This window comes from Alternaria alternata, assembly GCF_001642055.1.
Source record: "Alternaria alternata strain SRC1lrK2f unplaced genomic scaffold CC77scaffold_17, whole genome shotgun sequence".
In the NCBI taxonomy this organism is placed as follows: Eukaryota; Fungi; Ascomycota; class Dothideomycetes; order Pleosporales; family Pleosporaceae; genus Alternaria; species Alternaria alternata.
Genome location: NW_017306206.1, coordinates 738,533 through 755,546, shown reverse-complemented (window position 1 = coordinate 755,546; position 17,014 = coordinate 738,533). Strand labels below are relative to the sequence as shown.

At 51.7% G+C, this 17,014-nt stretch overlaps 8 protein-coding genes across 8 annotated transcripts; 4 read left to right on the top strand and 4 right to left on the bottom strand.

The window, feature by feature from the left end:
- Positions 1 to 403: 403 nt before the first annotated feature.
- Positions 404 to 1,390, top strand: CC77DRAFT_941628 (hypothetical protein; the record flags this gene model as incomplete). Its single annotated transcript, XM_018534805.1, has 2 exons — positions 404 to 749; positions 801 to 1,390. 2 exons carry the CDS (start codon positions 404 to 406, stop codon positions 1,388 to 1,390), a joined length of 936 nt encoding a protein of 311 aa, XP_018383436.1.
- A 708-nt stretch (positions 1,391 to 2,098) lies between these two features.
- CC77DRAFT_248066 (hypothetical protein) lies at positions 2,099 to 4,320 on the top strand. The gene is made up of 3 exons (XM_018530849.1): positions 2,099 to 2,171; positions 2,425 to 2,690; positions 2,750 to 4,320. Exons 2-3 carry the CDS (start codon positions 2,511 to 2,513, stop codon positions 4,076 to 4,078), a joined length of 1,509 nt encoding a protein of 502 aa, XP_018383435.1. The 5' UTR covers positions 2,099 to 2,171; positions 2,425 to 2,510; the 3' UTR covers positions 4,079 to 4,320.
- Positions 4,321 to 5,297: 977 nt separating this feature from the next.
- Positions 5,298 to 6,085, bottom strand: CC77DRAFT_248082 (hypothetical protein). The gene has a single exon (XM_018530850.1). The coding sequence runs from the start codon at positions 5,953 to 5,955 to the stop codon at positions 5,362 to 5,364; it is 594 nt and encodes a 197-aa protein (XP_018383434.1). The 5' UTR covers positions 5,956 to 6,085; the 3' UTR covers positions 5,298 to 5,361.
- Positions 6,086 to 6,720: 635 nt separating this feature from the next.
- CC77DRAFT_248047 (hypothetical protein) lies at positions 6,721 to 9,504 on the top strand. The gene is made up of 6 exons (XM_018530848.1): positions 6,721 to 6,926; positions 7,002 to 7,423; positions 7,473 to 7,907; positions 7,955 to 8,217; positions 8,262 to 8,822; positions 8,876 to 9,504. Exons 1-6 carry the CDS (start codon positions 6,864 to 6,866, stop codon positions 9,229 to 9,231), a joined length of 2,100 nt encoding a protein of 699 aa, XP_018383433.1. The 5' UTR covers positions 6,721 to 6,863; the 3' UTR covers positions 9,232 to 9,504.
- Positions 9,505 to 10,306: 802 nt separating this feature from the next.
- On the bottom strand, positions 10,307 to 10,937 carry CC77DRAFT_248025 (hypothetical protein). Its single transcript, XM_018530847.1, has one exon. It carries the CDS (start codon positions 10,741 to 10,743, stop codon positions 10,411 to 10,413), a length of 333 nt encoding a protein of 110 aa, XP_018383432.1. The 5' UTR covers positions 10,744 to 10,937; the 3' UTR covers positions 10,307 to 10,410.
- CC77DRAFT_1033304 (carboxyvinyl-carboxyphosphonate phosphorylmutase) lies at positions 10,812 to 11,773 on the top strand (the record flags this gene model as incomplete). Its single annotated transcript, XM_018526790.1, has 2 exons — positions 10,812 to 10,937; positions 10,997 to 11,773. The coding sequence occupies 2 exons, from the start codon at positions 10,812 to 10,814 to the stop codon at positions 11,771 to 11,773; spliced, it is 903 nt and encodes a 300-aa protein (XP_018383431.1).
- A 162-nt stretch (positions 11,774 to 11,935) lies between these two features.
- On the bottom strand, positions 11,936 to 12,478 carry CC77DRAFT_1011230 (hypothetical protein; the record flags this gene model as incomplete). The annotated part of the gene is made up of 1 exon (XM_018523699.1): positions 11,936 to 12,478. The coding sequence occupies one exon, from the start codon at positions 12,476 to 12,478 to the stop codon at positions 11,936 to 11,938; it is 543 nt and encodes a 180-aa protein (XP_018383430.1).
- Positions 12,479 to 13,132: 654 nt separating this feature from the next.
- Positions 13,133 to 16,141, bottom strand: CC77DRAFT_1063986 (tubulin-domain-containing protein; the record flags this gene model as incomplete). Its single annotated transcript, XM_018528681.1, has 7 exons — positions 13,133 to 13,522; positions 13,572 to 13,961; positions 14,010 to 14,604; positions 14,877 to 15,436; positions 15,485 to 15,664; positions 15,715 to 15,902; positions 15,970 to 16,141. 7 exons carry the CDS (start codon positions 16,139 to 16,141, stop codon positions 13,133 to 13,135), a joined length of 2,475 nt encoding a protein of 824 aa, XP_018383429.1.
- Between the last annotated feature and the right edge of the window lie 873 nt (positions 16,142 to 17,014).

The window sequence follows — 17,014 nt, the reverse complement described above, 5'->3', positions numbered from 1 at the left end:
GAGCCGTATGCTCGGTTTGCTGTGGTTGACAACAGAGAACTGTGGCCACCAAGGCATAGAGGACATGGTAGATACTGGGTTGGAAAGTACTTAACACATTATGCTGTGAGGTATACAGGAAACTATGGACGGGACTGATGATAGAAACAGGACTCTACCGCAAGCAAGACGTTGAGTGAATCGTGTTGCACATGCTACATAGCAGAGGCGGTGCATCGAATGTCAGTGAGAGTGAACAGCAGACTAGTGATAAGCAGGTGAGCGTGACATGTGCCAGTGCCAGTGCTAGTGCCAATCGGGGAAACATCGGCGCGTGGTGACCTGCAGCAAGTCCTGATAGCCGACCGACTTGAGCCTCATCAACACCATCGTCATACCCCAATACCCCTCCACCCAGCTGGCCATGTTCTCGCCCGCTGTTGGCAGAGTCGCCCGCTCTGCAAACACTTTGGCTGCTGCGCCAGCCAACTCGTTTGTCTTCACCCGCTGCGCCCGCTCTGCGCTGAGCACCAGCACTGCGCCGCAACAACCCTTCCGACCCAGTCACCAGCGGCGCTACTCGTCCTCGAAGCCGTCAACACCCCCGAATAGCAAGAAGAAGCCCGCCGAGTTGGACCAGAATGCCACGGCAGAGCTCCGGGGTGCGGGGAGGAGGTCCAAAGAGACGAAGAAGCTGAAGGAGCCCTCGACGGCTACTACAGGCAACAACGTGCCCTTTGTACCACCGACAAACCACCTCCGGGAAGACGGTATACTGTTACGGGGGTACACACCACCATGCACGTGCTAACACGGACCAGATGTCAAGCTATCCGCCTTCTTCGGCCTCCACCGCCCCATCTCCATCTCGCGCTCCTTCCCCAGTTCGACGTCGACCGCTGAATTCGACGCCTTCTTCGACGTCAACCGGGCAAACGACGTCCAAAGAATGGAAGCCACCAAAGATGTTCTGAGTGGCTTCTTGGACCGCGTGCACGCCGAGATAGATGCGCAAGAGGAGCAGCGAGCCGACGCAATACAATCAGAACAGCGCATCATCCATGTCGATTTCCAGCCAACAAAAGAGAACATCGAGGACTTGGCCGCCCGCCTTGTTCCCTTCCAACCACCACCGGCACCTGATCTGAATGATCCAATCTATAGCGCGACTGAGTCCGAGTCCCGCTCTGCCGAAGATCTCTCCGCTAGCATTAACCAGCGCATAACCGAAGTCCCACTACCTTCGGAACAAGACCGGCCGAGCACATTCCGCGAGCACGTTGCGCGACGACGATATGGCATGTACATGATTAGTGTAAAGAGGCAACGGAAGCTCAAGATGAAGAAGCACAAGTACAAGAAACTTATGAAGAGGACAAGATTGCTGCGGAGGAAGCTGGATAGGACCTAGTGAGTATATAGCGTGGCGTTATAAGCATGCATGGTCAGGTCAAAGAGAATCATCTCACCGACTCACGGAATGCTGGACTTGGGGCTTCCGTGTTGCCTTGCGCAGGTGCGAAACGGGTCGCCATGACCACGAGTAACACGCGCGGCTCGAACAGTCGCCTCCTCATGGCATCTTCGGTTGACAGAAGGCATTACGAATCTACCCAACTCATTTCTCAATTCCTGCGCATTTTCTTGGTGTTTTGAGCAGGTTGTTTTGATCGCATTTGGCGCCAGACAGGTCGCGTCATCTTTCCCAATATCACCGTCCAATATCCACCATTACGTGCATTTTCCTTGCATTGCGTTTCCGCCCGCGGATCTTGCTGTTTCCTCATGCATCGCAACATGTCTTTGAGAATTCGAATGGAAGTTCAAGATAGAACGCATTGATGATCGGCGCCGTCAAGCGATGTTCGTCAACGGCGGCTATAGGCGTAGCTCCGTGTCGCAAAGTCACATGAAACCCCACCGCGACTGAGGCCGTCACAACACCCCCAACATAAGGCATCGGTAACGTCAGTCCCTTGAGTCGATGCCCCGCACGGGAGCCTTATCAGACGGATACTAAGGCGTAGCGAAGTCGCAGCCCGGCAATCATACGTTCCAGCACGCCAAAGAGCGCATGACGCCTTGGCGGGAACACCCCTCAGTCATTTTTCCATCACGTTTACTAGACTCCGCTGTGTTCTGGGCGGCGGATCGAAGGCTGGATACAGGTCTTGGGCGCATGGTTGAGACGTGTAAGTGATCCTTGGTGGCATCACCCCAGCTACGGCGCTTGAATGTATGTTCCTTGGAGAGAGAGGCAAGTGAAAAGGTGATATATAAGTCGGAGTTACCTCGCCCACATTTCAAAGGCCAGCAACTTCGACAACAACAAGTCAACAGTAGCATCCAGCAAACTCTTCCTTTCGCTTTTCAGCACTTTTTCCATTCTTTCGCCCAGGTTGGCAATATTAACATCTACCCTATTACTACTCACTTTTTCCAAAGAGCTAGTCTCTCGTTTCCACATTAACGTTTAACGCATTACAACTTCGTTTTTTCTTCGGTCGATTCCAAATCACACATCAGCAAACATGGTTTCCAAGACTTTCATGATCGCGGCGATGATCGCCTACGTCGAGGCCCGTTTCGGTCAGGAGCAAGTCCCTATCAATGCTATCAGCAGTGTTCAGGGTGGTGACGCTGGTGCTGCTTCTACTATTGCTGGTGCGGCCATCTCTGACCTGCTTGGTGGAGCAAACTCTTGCGACAAGGTATGTCTCTCCACTCTACAACATCCACTTCCCCAGTTCCTGATTAACGAGTAAAACAGCTCGTCCGTGCTGACCAGATCTTCACTGAACTCGGTGGAGGTGCCGATGCCCTTACTGCCGCTATTGGCATGGTTACCGCAGAGAAGAACACCAACCCCTTCGCTGGCGGTAACGCCCAGAACGTCTGTGGCGATGCTTCTCTCCCTGTCACTCCTGAGCTTCGTGGTATTACCCCTCTCATCGACCCCGATGTTGATGTCAACGGTGATGCTGCGGCCCTTAGCCAGAGCAGTGCTGCTTCTCCTCTTGCTGCCGATGGCCTGAGTGTCTTTGATCTCATGGACCAGGCTGGTCTCGGTGATCTCGTTGTCAGCCAGGCTTCTGCCGGTGGTGCTGCTGCGGGAGGTGCTGCTCAAGGTGGAAACCAGGCGGCTGCCGGTAATGGCAACGCGGGTAACGCTGCGAATGGCAATGCTGGCAACGCTGCTAACAACGGCAACGCAAACAACAACCAGCAACAGCAAGGTTCCGCCGCTGGTAACGCTACTGACAATGCTGGTAACGATGCCGCTGCTGGTAACAACAATGCCAACAATGCCAACAACAACAACAACAACAACAACAACAACAACAACAACAACAACAACCAGAATGCCAATGCTGGTAACAACAACAATGCTAACGCTGGTAACAACAACAATGCCAATAACAACGGCAACGCTGGCAATGACAACGCAACCAACAACCAGAACGACAACCAAAACAACAACAACCAGCAAAACGGCAACAACAACGCTGGTAACAACGCTGGTAACAACGCTGGTAACAACGCTGGTAACAACGCTGGTAACAACGCTGGTAACAACGCCGGTAACAACGCCGGTAACAACGCCAACAACCAGAACAACAACCAGCAAGATGCCGCAGCAGGAAACGATAACAACAATGCCAACGCCGGTGCTGATGCTGGCAACGCAGCCGGAGGAGCAGCCGGAGCCGGAGGTGAAGATTTCGGCCTCTGCACACCTACCATAACCTTCCAAGGCGGCGAGAACGGTCGTGCAGCTGACGAATTCACCTTCCAGATCGCCGATCCCCTAGCTCGCGGCGGTCAAGGAGAAGCCCTGAATCCCGACATCATCACCAACGCTCTTTGCAACCAACTGACCAATGTCTGCGAGGCAAACGACGCCGCTGTTGCCACATGCGAAAGTGCTGCTGCCGCTGTTAAGGGTGGAGATAGGAACAAGGCTTTGGCGGATCAGTTCAACAGCCTCATTGGATTCCCAGGTGCAGTCACAAACCCTGATGGTGGGCCTGAGGATGTTGCTGCTGCCGGTGCGGGTGCTGCTAAGGCGAGGAAGATGCGCAGGGGACTCAGGATGTAAAGAGTAAGAGGAGCTGAGATGGGAGATGAAGTAAAACAAGAAGATGGGGATGTGCTTGATTGAGACGGAATATGAGAACAGTGCACACTTAGCTGGATGCTCACTGTCAAGGAGTTGCTCGACTTTTCCCTTTTTTATACTGTATTCTTATACCATAGCGTTTGCCTTTCGTGGAACGACGATTAGATTGATATCGATGAACAAACTTGTTACGATCAACAACAACCTGTATCTTTATTTTTGGGCCATGAGATGATGATTGACAACTGCTATCTCCATTGTTCGGCCGTGAGATAGTATCGTGTATCGTTTGATGTCTTTGTGATGTTTTGTAATGCATAATGTTGGAATTCCCAAGCTCACGGAGGTGATTGGTTCGTGATTAACTCTCAGTGCTTGACCAAGTTCGATGTGCTAAGTGGCTATGAAGTTTGTCTTGTCGTCTCGTAGGGGCTGAACCTTAAAAGGACTCGTCATGGCTGCATGCCCACGTCCACGTCGCCGAGCTCATTTATATCAAATACAACCACTGATACCCTGCGTTCCTTGGTTGGATGTGGTAGTCCCATTCGCGAATCGGTCCAGTGGGTTTTGAAGTCAGCGGCGTCTGGTGAGGGAAGTATTTTCCATTTCGAGACGCTGGTGTTGGACTCCCTCTTTTGTGTTATGGAAGGTTGGTCGAGCCACCGGATAAGTAGCAAGCGTTCCTGCCGCTAAGTCAATCTGTGGCAGCTGATACATCTATACGTCCGGACAACAGCGCATGCGGAGATTTCCACCATCGCTGGTGTGCTATAATCTTGGTACAAGACAGACTGGAACACGTTCTGAAGAGGTATTTGCATTGGCTTGCGGTATTCTCCTACTACATGGCAACAACTATCCGTATCTATGTTTCTCCTCGGTCGACAGGACGCCACCCCCCTCTCTCCGGTAGGCACACGACAGCTCCAGGAACGGCGAGGTAGTGAACCCAGAACTGGGGGAAAAGCAAGTTGTACCGTTCCCTACATTGTGGATTCGATCGATCTTCCGACTTCCGTGTGTCCGTCCCGAAGAAGAAAAGAAAAGAACGTGGCTAGACAACGTCATGAGAAATCTCCGTGGTCACAAGCTGCATCCATGTCTGCGATACAGCTCTTGTTGCGGGCTTAGATTGCAGAGGCAGCAGTATCTGCCCGAGCGTCTTCACCACACGGGCTGTGCTTCGACCTAATGCATCGAGGATGGATACTTCCTGATTCCGAGAATCCTCCCCGGCATCCCCGCACATGCTTCCGCCTTCACAGTCGCGTGCGGCTAACTCTTGGTACGTGATATGCAGAAGATAGTGGAATTGCGCGTCCATTGGCCATCTGTAACACGAGGTTCGACTTGGTGTGGCTGATCTGCAAGTCCGTTGTGATCTGCGCTGCATGTGTAACTTCCGCGGAGCTGGTGGGGGGATGGGAGGGTCCTGGATGGACGCTTGACTTGCCTACGGAGGCGATGTGGCTTGCGGAGAGACCCTGAGCTAGAAGGCATGGAAGGAAGGAAGCAGTGTGTGTGTGGAGATAGTGAAGATAGCCAGGATCAGGGGAGCCATGCACGCTTAGAGTCGGTGAAGTTATGAGCTGTTTTGGACAGCGAGACGAGTATCGTGAGCTGGTTGGGATAGCGATGCAACTTTGCCTTTCCGAGCAAGCGGCTGGCGCACAGCGGTCATGTGTTGGACGATCATTGGGAAGTGCAGGCAGCCAAGGCAGGAGTGAGCTTGCAAAGTCCACGTGTGAAGATGCTAGAGTCAGTAAATCCCGCTGTCGTTCATTGCTTTTGAGGCTGAATCGAGCCGAAGCCACAGACGCAAGGTCATGGGCACAGCATAACTCACGTCGCATTCGTACCGATGTGGCGCAACGTGTGAAATGCCGGTCTCGAATACCTGGCCAAGAGGCTTCGTACGAACTTTAATCGCTAACCTGAGCCGTCGACACCGGATGGATAGTGCCCGCCCGTGAAGTGAAGCTACTGAGGACGTTTCGTGAATGCTAAGCCGCATCGAGGCAAGGCGTCTCATCCAAGATGAGGATCAGGTACAACTGCATTGACTCGACCCACCAAACACGTTTGAGGGAACAAAGGTCGAATGTTGGTTGAGGATGAGCGGAGCGGCGAAGAGAAGGCCCGTCGTATCCATCTCCGACAAGGTGTGGCAAAACGGCTGCGCCACGGAGATCACAAAAAGCTTGAGTGCTCAACAGATGGATTGTTTGGGTGACAGCGTGAGAGATGCGTTCACTCGACATGACATGGCGGCGCCCCATGCAAATGGTGCAGCGCTCAGACAACATTACGCAAAACACGTTAGCCAAAAGGGCTTAGCGCGATGGGTGGGTCATGCACGGGTGAAAATCGCGTGTCGTCGATTTGCAGGCCATTCCACACAGACAACAAAGCCTGTTAGCCTCATTGCGCACGAGCTTGGTCTAGCATGGCACATTATTAAGAGAATCATTTAGCACAGGGCGAGAAGCCAAGGGAAGCTGAGAAAAAAACTTTGAGACCTGCTTGCTGAGAAAGGGATCACCATCGGTCCTATACTCGGTCCCATTCCCCCGCCATCCGATTCGCACCGCTGCAACAGGCCTTGATGACGACGTAGGTGCTAATCGCGAGTGTGGTTCTTCAGCTGATGGCGAAGTTCCTACCTGTTACCTTCTTATATGCCTTTTTTCGCCGATTGAGACGCGGATTACTACTATAGTCTATGCTTGCGGCTCGCCAACACCCTGTGGATACCTACTAGATGAATCAGGCCAGCATGACCACTCCACGACGGAAAGCATGTGTCGAATGCCGCCAGCAAAAGGTACTTCCCCACCTCAATGGGACGCGACAATGTCCGACGATGCTATCAATCGTTTACTGATACTCTTCTTTGCAGATTCGATGTGATGTCGAGCAGCACAAGGTACCGCATGACCCATGCGGGCGCTGCAAGAAGATGGGACTGGAATGTCGCATCCTCCCTACATCAACCAGGAATTTGCGCCAGACCAAAGCAGAGATGCGACGAGAGCTGGAGGAGTTGCGATGGAACATGAGACAAGGGCAGAATCCTGGCGATGCAAACTACCCTCACTCGACGGCCTCACCAACCGTCGATATGCAGAATTACACCCCACTTGAACACGCTTCAGCCACATATTCGGATCCTTCTGGAAGGACTGATGCATCAGATTCAATGTCCCCAGCTTTCGACTCGAGGCCTCCGACACGAAAAGGTTCCGATCACCACGGCACGGTACCACGTGTGATAGACGGCTACTTACTCGATTCGAAACGGATCGACGATTGCTTCACCATGTCAGTCAGCCCAAAACATCTCTCTCGGTGTATACTAACAGCATCGTAGTTATTTCACACAATACCATCCGCTGTTCCCTATCTTGGACCCATCAATAGGGCCCAATAATTACTATGATCAATCGCCCTTCCTGTTCTGGACTATCGTGGTCACGGGATCGCGGCGGTACTCTGAACATGAAGTCCTTGAAAGGACAAGTCAGCCCATCACTCAACTAGCATTTTCCTCAATGGCGTTACGTACCTCGCAAGTTCCAATCATCCAAGGCCTTTTAATTCTTTGCACCTGGCGACTACCTACCAACTCAATGTACAAAGATACAACACACCTCATGTGCGGTTCAGCAGTACATCTAGCAACGCAAATTGGCCTTCACATAGCAGGCGTAGGCCAGGATTTTGCTAGGACACCACTCGAGAAGGATCAATCGCTCAAGGTGCAACGTGCCAGACTTTGGCTATGTTGCGTCATCGTCTCCATAAGGTAAGGACCATAGACACAGTCTCGAAACTTGCGCTAACCATGTTTAGAACGAGTTGTGTTGAAGGCATACCACCTCTTGCTGAATCATTCTTCGATGGGGATGAGCAAGACCGGGAAGACATGGTTCCGTACCTACCTTCTGACCTGCAATTCTTGCACAAAGTCTACATCATCCTCATGCGTGCCATAGTCGCTATGGGAAAAACTAACTTACAGTCTATTCACTGCGACGTCCGTGTGCTACGGTCGTTGATCGGTATATTCGACTCGCAGCTCCTCAGCCTGGCTCCGTCTTCCCCAAGTGAACTCGGTAAGTTTGATCAAACTCGTACAAAATTCGATCTGACGAAATAGATGCTCTGCAACTCAGCTGTGCACGTATACATGTGATGGCGTTCCATTTCTTCGCTCATCCCACGAATCCCGGGCCCGACGCAGAGGGTCTTTCAAGGTTTTACTCTCTATGCATCTCAGTCATTCAATCCGCGGCAACTATGCAAACGACACAAAAGATCCACTTACCTTCTGTCTCGCAATCGTTCATTGATCGTACCATCACCCTGGCTGGTTTCACCATTTTGAGGCTTGTTCGAAGTCCGCTCGCTCAACACCTGGATTTGCTTGCGGGCGAACGAGCATTCTCCCAAGCGTATGATTTCCTCCAGAATGTGTCTTTGCAACCGGGAGATATCCACTTCCGGACTGCACATATTATGAAAGATTTATGGGGTAGCGACAAAGTGTTCCGTAAGAAGGACGGTCGTGTGGAATCGTTATATCTAAGGTTGAGAACAAGGTTGAGCATGAGCATCAGCTACGACATGTTCTGGTACTGGCGAGAGGAATTCGGCAATATGCAAAATCCCTACAACGGCGACGAAGCGACACTTGAAAACGCTCAGCAGAGTGCACCTCGTAAGCATTTTACTACCAACTTTGGTCAGCACATAGCTAACAAACAGGTCAAGAATACTCGTCACAGCAACAACAGCAACACCAGCAGCAGCACCACCAACAACAGCAGCAACAACAGCAGCAATTGGATCCATCGATGAGACAGCAACTTCCGGTAACCAAATTCGACCCCAGCTTGGTCAATCCCCAGATGCAACCGGATCCGTCCGTGATGAGCAGCTTCGATGCTTGGGAGGGTCCAGATTACGGTGTACCACCAATGCTCGATCAATTCCCTGATTACGACTGGGCAGCCGGCTTTGAGTTCTCGAACGCCGAGATGCCCAACGTACCGGTTGGACCTATAAATCCAATGATGACAGCACCAGGTCCTGGAGGTGCACCAAATATGGGGTATACCTACGGTTAGACGTTGAGTGGTTGGTGTCCGTGTGAGAGAGAATGGCTTGGACGCGATGGAAGAGTGACGACTACGGTTTCTCGCCTGGTGCGGGAAATGAAGTGTTCAGATACCGTATACCTACTCAGATACGCAATGCCATGGGAAGATCTTGCGACCAACCAAAGAAGCCAGATTCTGTCTACTATGCGCCACCAAAGACGGATCTCTGAACACTAGGTCGCGGTGGCGAGGACCGGTCGACCACGTGCGGATACGGCGGGAAGTGATCGCGATGTCGGAAAATTGTTCGATCAGATCGATGCGGGCTGCACCTAGGATCAGGCGTGACGCCTAAGAGTTGCTGGGATGGTGTTCAACTGAGCCGGCAGGAACCGAAAGATCTCCGAATCCGATTTGCGACCATTTCGCAGGTGTATATAATAACAGAGGGTCTTCTCTTTCTGGTAGAGACGAGCATACGATGGATCTTACGGCAAAAGAATCTGCTCAGCATTGTCTGCGGTGTTGTCAGCAACCCAACCCTGGTGCCCACTAGCGCTGGCGTGCGCTAGATGGTCAATCCTGAAGGCGTGTGGAGGAAGGAAGAGAACACGCATTACAACACCAGGAAATCATCGTGCCGGCTGCCAGCTCACTTTAAATCCCAGTCTACCCCCTCATCACCCCCATGCGCTCGCCTACCCAGGACTTCGGCATCGGCCAGCATTCCGAACGGGGCATCACATCCTTCTTCTTCTTCTCATACGACATTGCCTTTCCGCCTACGACAAGCCGACCATGATATCGGCGAACCCGAGCCTTGCAGTCGTCTGGCCAGTGAGATGGGACGAGTGAGGCGCTCCTACCGGTCAAACTGCCGGCGAACATCGGCACATGACACTACGTCAGCAAGAGGAACAGGGCATTGCGGGGTGTCACCACAACAGCTTTTCCCTGGTGTTTACGCATATCTTGGGCGTTATGACGTGAGTGGGTAATCTTCACAATTCTGATTTGTGAACGAGCTGGTAAACGTTCAACCAAACCTTTTCGCCATCGCGCAAAAGATCCTTTCTCACAAACCAGATCCTTCGGAGGACTTGGCCGAGAAGATGGGGATAGGCGGTCATAGATGTGCAGCGTAGTTTTTCTTTCCATGAGGGTGTGGTTACCATTATTTTTCGTTTCGTACTTTTTTAGGTTTAGCTATCTAGATTCTATATAAGGCGTTAGGAGTTTGCTCCGGTTGGTAATTACACTATTACTTTTGAAAATCTCCGGTCTCTTTTCGGGTTGACAGGCTCCTAGTCGCGACGGACGAATAACTATCACTACCGGATCTGGCATACCATTCCGCCACAGTATATACGCAAGACGCCGATACTCAGCGGGCAAAAGTGAGGCCACCGAGTGTCTGTTCCTGAGCACACTGTACTTTACGAGGACGTTGTGCTTCTTAAACGGATCGGATCTGGCGCGGCTTGAAAGCGAGGAAAAGCAAAACGCAACATTCATTGAGAAAAGCTTGATCGTTACCATTCATTGATATCCTTGAGAGCGAAAAAGAGAAGGGAAACATGGGATCCAGCAAAGCACCCGAAAGAAGGATGACAGCAGTTGAGAAGCTGAGAAGCATGTTGGCGGATCCGGACAAATTTCTTTCTTGTCCCGGGGTGTACGATGGCTTCACAGCGAGGATAGCCCTTCAAGAAGGTGTGGACTGTCTATACATGGTATGTCTTACAGGTCATTGTCAGTATCCCGCGTTACCATAACTAACACGCCTACCCAGACTGGTGCAGGAACAACAATGTCCCGTCTAGGCGCCGCCGACATGGGCATAGCAACCTTCACCGACATGCTCCAAAACGCCACAATGCTTGCTTCCATCTCCCCGAGCACACCTCTAATTGCCGACGCCGATACAGGCTACGGCGGTCCCGTAATGGTCGGTCGCACAGTAACATCCTATATCCGCGCAGGCGTTGCGGGTCTGCATCTAGAAGACCAAATAGTGAGCAAGCGCTGCGGTCACCTAAACGGCAAGCAACTCGTCGACACGGAAGAATTCGAATCTAGGATCCGCGCTGCGAGGTTAGCGAGAGAGGAATCCGGTGGTGACATTGTGATTATCGCAAGGACAGATGCCTTGCAGGGTTTTGGTTATGATGAAGCTTTGCATCGTCTTCGTGCTGCTGTTGCTCAAGGCGCCGATGTGGCCTTCTTGGAAGGTGTTACGACGGCTGAAGACGCGAAGAAGATATGCGCTGATTTGGCGCCCACACCTTGTCTTTTTAACAGTGTGCCTGGCGGTGTGTCTCCAGACTTTACAGTTGATGAGTGCAAGCAGCTCGGGTACAAACTTGCCATCTTCCCTTTGTTGGCATGCGAGGTTGTATATCCGGCGGTTAGGAAAGCGATCCAACAGATGAAGGCAGGACATGTTGAAAGTGTAGAGGAGGATGGAAAGAGACATGGACCTAGGGAACTGTTCAAACTGTGTGGGCTGGACGAGTTAATCGAGTTTGACGTCAAGGCTGGTGGATTAGGCTACAAGAATGGTGCGTGATGGGGATGTGCAGAGACAAGAAAAAGAAGTCAGGCTTGATGGACTTGGTGTGAGATGGGAGATGTGAGAAATATGCTATATACCACTGATAGTTTTGCAATTTAAGGTAGTTTCGAAGAAGGTTTATCACTGTTAACCTTGAGACTGCTTTTCCAAAGACGGCTATTCTCTGAAAATCCTTCTCTCCATCCTCTGCCACATGTTCTTCAAACCTTCAATATCCTCCCGGACTTTCTGCAACTCCTGCCAATGCTTTCCCTCGATCTCTCCCCTCCTAAGTTCGGCCTCTAGCCTAGCAATCTCGCTGATGATGACGACAGCCATGTTGTAGTTTGTAGCATCATCATAAGTAGCCGCTACAAGCCGGTCAAGAGCTTTTCTAGCGGTCTCTAGCTTGTTTGTATAGGGCATGGTGTGACGCTCTGTTTGAGAGCATATGCGAGTGGCGGAGATTCTCAGAGTCGGGGTCGGGGTGGCAGGCCGAGCGGGAGGGGTAGGAATGATGATAGTTGTGGGTGGTTTATTGATTGAGTTTGTTGTTCGGGAGTGTGCGTGGTAGTGTTGCGATATGGGCAGATCTGGATCGTGATCGCCAGGCTTTGGGCCGCAGAAGTAGAGGGTGCGGATTTGTGTGGACAGGACCGATAGGCTTGGACGACCGATGGCTCGCACGTTGGTGATAGAGCAGCGGGTTGACGGAAACATGTTGAAATTTGCTTGAAGTTGTCTTCGAGATTTTGAGCGTCTTCGCAATCGGTTGGTTTGGTCGTGGGTGCTGTCGCAAGTTCAAAGTAACGACTAAGTTGCTATGAAGGTAACTTATAAAAGAGAGAACGAAAAAAAGATAATGTGCTCTTATTATACGTGAAGCAGAAATGTACCTCTCTGCTCACATTGGGATTCACCGCACTGACCGTGGCCGTTTCACGGAAGTGATTCAAGTCAGTGATACAAGAGCAGGAGAACGGTAATCACAAACCAGTTCCTCGCCACGGTACCGATTCCCATTTGCTGCCAGTCCTATGAGCACATACTTGCGAGGTTACATCCTTGGTTAGGCGGTTGTTGGTAAACTGGTGAGTCGATTATCTTGCGCTCGCTACCACACAAAACTCCTCATGCCTTCGCCAGACAAATCTACCTTACGGAATAATGCCAGTCATACTTCTCGGCATAGTGGTCATCACTCGAACGACGACTCATGCGGGTTAAGGGCAGAATACTTTCGGAATTTCTCAAGATGGGTGACCGTGGTTACACATCCGCCAACGCCTCAAATGAACCTCAACTTAGGTACCCTTAACTCCACTACACCGACCTATGACGCCGACGCCAAATGCAAAATCGCTCAGATGTCATTTAGCCCACTCTCGCATCGTCAGCTTCAGCTGCAGGCGGCGCTGTCTCTTTGGTAAGATAGTCGGCATCCTCAGCCTCTTCGTATTCTGCAATCAGACCTTGTACAACTTCCTTGGCTTCATCGAACTCGCCGAGACCATCTTTGAAGGGCACTTCACGTTTGTAGCTCTCAAGGAAAGCGTTACGTTTTCTGAGCGTGGAGTATTGCGCTACTATTCGCTTGAAGAGTGTGGCGATACCTGTGTGATTCGCAAGCATAAGTCCAGAAACTCGGTGTGAGGAGGTCACGTAGGGAGACTTCTTAGTCAAGGCGACTTGAATAGAGGCGGGGCCCCACGGTATAAAGGTAGCGAGACGTCGTTCGCGAATGCGCATAAGTGATTTGTGCACCTACGTAGTCAATGAGCTGAATTCAAGTAAGCAACTGGAGGAGACGTACATCTGAAGGGTCGGCCTCTCCCTGGATAATGTTCAAAATGGACATGTAGCAGCTCTTCTTGGTGGGGTTTGTAGAGACCATGCGGTTCTTGGGCTGCAAGAGTCGTCTCATAACGTCCAAGACGGTTGTTTTGCGAACAGTCTTGGCCTGCTCTACGTTCTCGCCGGAGAAGGGGGTGTAAGAAGTCATGAGGAAATGACAGCGCGGTGTGGGAATGAGCGATGCAACGATACCCACAAGGTCGTTGTGCATGTATCCAGGATAACGGAGGGTCGTGGTACTAGCGGACATGACGGTGGACACCAACTGGTTGGTCTGCTCGAACGAGGGGTTCATAACATGCAGTCGGTCTGCGGCAATCCTTGTCAAGGCTCCATTATCGAGGACAACCTGAAAATTCAGTAAGTAGGTATGGGATTGTTACTGGGGTTTACTCACCACGGAGTCTGCGTTTTGTGTCAAGCGTCTCATACTCAGCAAGCTGTTGTATGGTTGGACGACGATGTCGCCGTCCTGTGTGTTGGGAAAGACACTGTATGTCTGGATAAGCTTCTTTGGGAATCTGTCGTTCAATCGTTCGAGCATGTATGAGCCGAGACCGGATCCAGTACCACCAGCGATGGAGTGCAACATCATGAAACCCTCGAGTGAGTCTGAGCCGTCAGCCTCACGGTCAATCATATCCAAAATGTCCTCGTGCACCTGCTCGCCCATGCTGTAGCCCATGCCCCAGTTGTTTCCGGCGCCGGTGCCATCCTTGTGTATGTAGAAGTTTTCGGGGTTGTAGATGTTCTTGTAAGCGCTCGACTGGATGGAATTGAGGACCCTGGGCTCGAGATCCAGAAGAATGGCGCGTGGAATGTAGCGGGTATCGTCTGACTGGTAGAAGAAGACGTCTTTGCGGTCACCGCCCTCTGTCGCAAAGTCCTCGAGGTTGCCATCGCGATTGATACCGTGTTCTTGACAGAGCTGCTGCCAGAACTGCTGCCCGACGCTGTTGCCGCATTGGCCAGCCTGCAGTGTTATTATTTCTCTGACATGGATTAGCTACAACACGTGAGCGCATTCTGGTATATACGCAGGCGTACCTAGGCATTGTGGTGTTGATCAGCGACGTGGTGGGCTGCGAACGCGCTTTGGGCGGGGTGCACGCGTCGGGTCGCCAAATGTTTGGGCCCTGCCGTCATAGCTTTCCCCAACACCATCGACCCTTCGCTCCACCATGGGGGGTTGTAGACAATCGCCACTCTCTAGACACGACTTATACTCGGATATGCTGATATTTCATCGGATTACATAATCTACTGCTCCTCCTCTTCTCTTATCTTGACGAGTGACTTACGCTGAAACCCAAAGTAACACTGGAACAAGACCGTGTATATCAGACAGAAGAAGTTGATCCGCAGCACGTCCAGCCATGTCATCATCGTCACCCCGTCTCTCGTTCCCTCGTGCCACGACTTCCGAACCTCCAGAAATAGCTTCGGGTCGTCCGTCACGACGCCATCAAGGCCGTGCCGTATGTCCCATCGCATCCGGCTCTCCTCGTTCACCGTCCATGCGTACACGGGCCGACAGTCGCTCTGAGCTTTCCGTATAAACAGCCGACCCCATGGCGTCATGAGAATGGCCTGTGCCATGTTGAAAGAGACGTTCGGTACAGTAAAGAAATACGACGCAATCAGCGTTGAGAAGCCAATGTGCGAGATTGGGAAGCCAGGCAGGTACCGTGAGCATAGCGGAAGGTACTTGGCTGCCCAGCACCCTAGCACGATACGCTTCTGCCATGGCCTAGATGGTGACGGAGGGACGCTCCGAATTGTGTCACCAATCAAGCGCATCACATCGTCCGCGTTGTTGTCAAGCTGTACGCTATCAGCATGAGGCTGTACAAACAGACTAGTAATGCATACCTTGATATCGAGCAACACCCAGATATCTTCGAGTCCAGGTTGTGCAAGATACTCGAGCAGATCCAAAAGACGAGGCATCTTCTCGTGGGGTTCTTTTAATGTCCTCAGCTTACTTATGAACTCATAGTTGCAGTCTATAACCTTCTCGTCTCTGCCAAAACACCGCTTCAGGTCCTTGTCCTAAGGCAGAGTCAGTCTGCGATCGACGCACCGTCGTCGGATAGACTCACATGAGATAGTACGACTACACCATCTTTCGTCAGGTGTACGTCTGTCTCCAGACCCTCTGCGCCTACTTCAACTGCTCCCTTGAACGCCCCCATAGTGTTCTCAGGGAACTTGGCCTTGTACCCTCGGTGGGCAATAGCCTGTGGTAACCGCCTGCCAGATACATTTTTACGTCCAAATGCAAACGTAGCTATACAGTTGGTCAACACACACACACACACACAGTCGCAGTCCGGGACTACAGTAGGTTTCCTAACCTGCGGGGAACTTGGCTTTCGGACCGAGCAGTGGCTGCTCAACAATCTTGTCGAGCTGCTTGGTGAGCCCTTCAAACACTGGCGGTACTCCTACAACCATGTTTTCGAGGATTGGTGTTTGTACGTCGAACGCGCTGTCGACGCTGCCAACGTCCGTCTTGATCTCAGACATGACGAAATGCTTTCTGGCCCGGCAGTTCCGAAAGCGGACAAGAGCGGAGTTTTCGGGAATAAGAACAATAGCGTAGATGGGAAATGTACAATGAAAGGTATGAACAAACGCATGCGCAAGTTCAGCGTCAAGGCAAAGGTTACAAATATCCACACCTGCAAGCACAACCAATCTCCCATCTCCACATTATACACCTGCAAGGCAAATTTGCGGCGCGGAATCTCAAAGACCCTTCCCTTACGGGTGCCGCCGAACGCGCACTCGTGCGCCGCAACATCTCAAAAGCGCCGTGCAGGACCCTCGCCCAACCCACACTCTCAAGGACACCGAATCTGTTCCAAAATCAGCCACCCATGTTACCGCAACGGGCATGGTAGGCTGGAAAGCGCAGACCGATGGAGAAGACCTGCGTCCCGCATTGGCTAGCAAGGCCAGCTAAGCTTCGTTCCAAGATGGTCTCCATGAGTCCCGGATGTATCAGCTCCCGGCGCCACTAAGACAGTTGGAGTTGCAGCATGCATCCCTTCTCACGCATTCAACGTGTCAGCTAAGGCAACGTATAACATGAATCTTTGTGGGTTATAAAATAGGGATTATCCCTTTACGCGCTTTCGTGCAACTTGACCGCTTCGAAAAAGGGTAGTGCCAACATGGACAGTGCTAGTGTAATGGAAGAAGTGGTGAAATTCCATCAAATCCGGTGCCGTGGGTGGATCTACCGCTAGATGCGCGTGGCGCGTCGATCAGGTCCTTGCTTTGAAGCTTGCGCACGTGCTGGCTGTCAGGAGGATGGTGACTTCCCGTCTACATGCATGCGAGTTCGTCAAGGCTGGTCATACCGTTGACCGCTTTATGCTTATCGTGTCACGTTTG

Excerpts from the sequence above, each read along its gene's own strand:
- CC77DRAFT_248066 (XM_018530849.1), top strand. The coding sequence starts at position 2,511 with ATGGTTTCCAAGACTTTCATGATCGCGGCGATGATCGCCTACGTCGAG. Across the intron at positions 2,691-2,749 it reads GAGCAAACTCTTGCGACAAG|CTCGTCCGTGCTGACCAGAT; the intron begins GTATGTCTCTCC and ends CGAGTAAAACAG.
- CC77DRAFT_248082 (XM_018530850.1), bottom strand. The coding sequence starts at position 5,955 with ATGCGACGTGAGTTATGCTGTGCCCATGACCTTGCGTCTGTGGCTTCG.
- CC77DRAFT_248047 (XM_018530848.1), top strand. The coding sequence starts at position 6,864 with ATGAATCAGGCCAGCATGACCACTCCACGACGGAAAGCATGTGTCGAA. Across the intron at positions 7,908-7,954 it reads TGCGTCATCGTCTCCATAAG|AACGAGTTGTGTTGAAGGCA; the intron begins GTAAGGACCATA and ends AACCATGTTTAG. Across the intron at positions 8,218-8,261 it reads GTCTTCCCCAAGTGAACTCG|ATGCTCTGCAACTCAGCTGT; the intron begins GTAAGTTTGATC and ends CTGACGAAATAG.
- CC77DRAFT_248025 (XM_018530847.1), bottom strand. The coding sequence starts at position 10,743 with ATGGTAACGATCAAGCTTTTCTCAATGAATGTTGCGTTTTGCTTTTCC.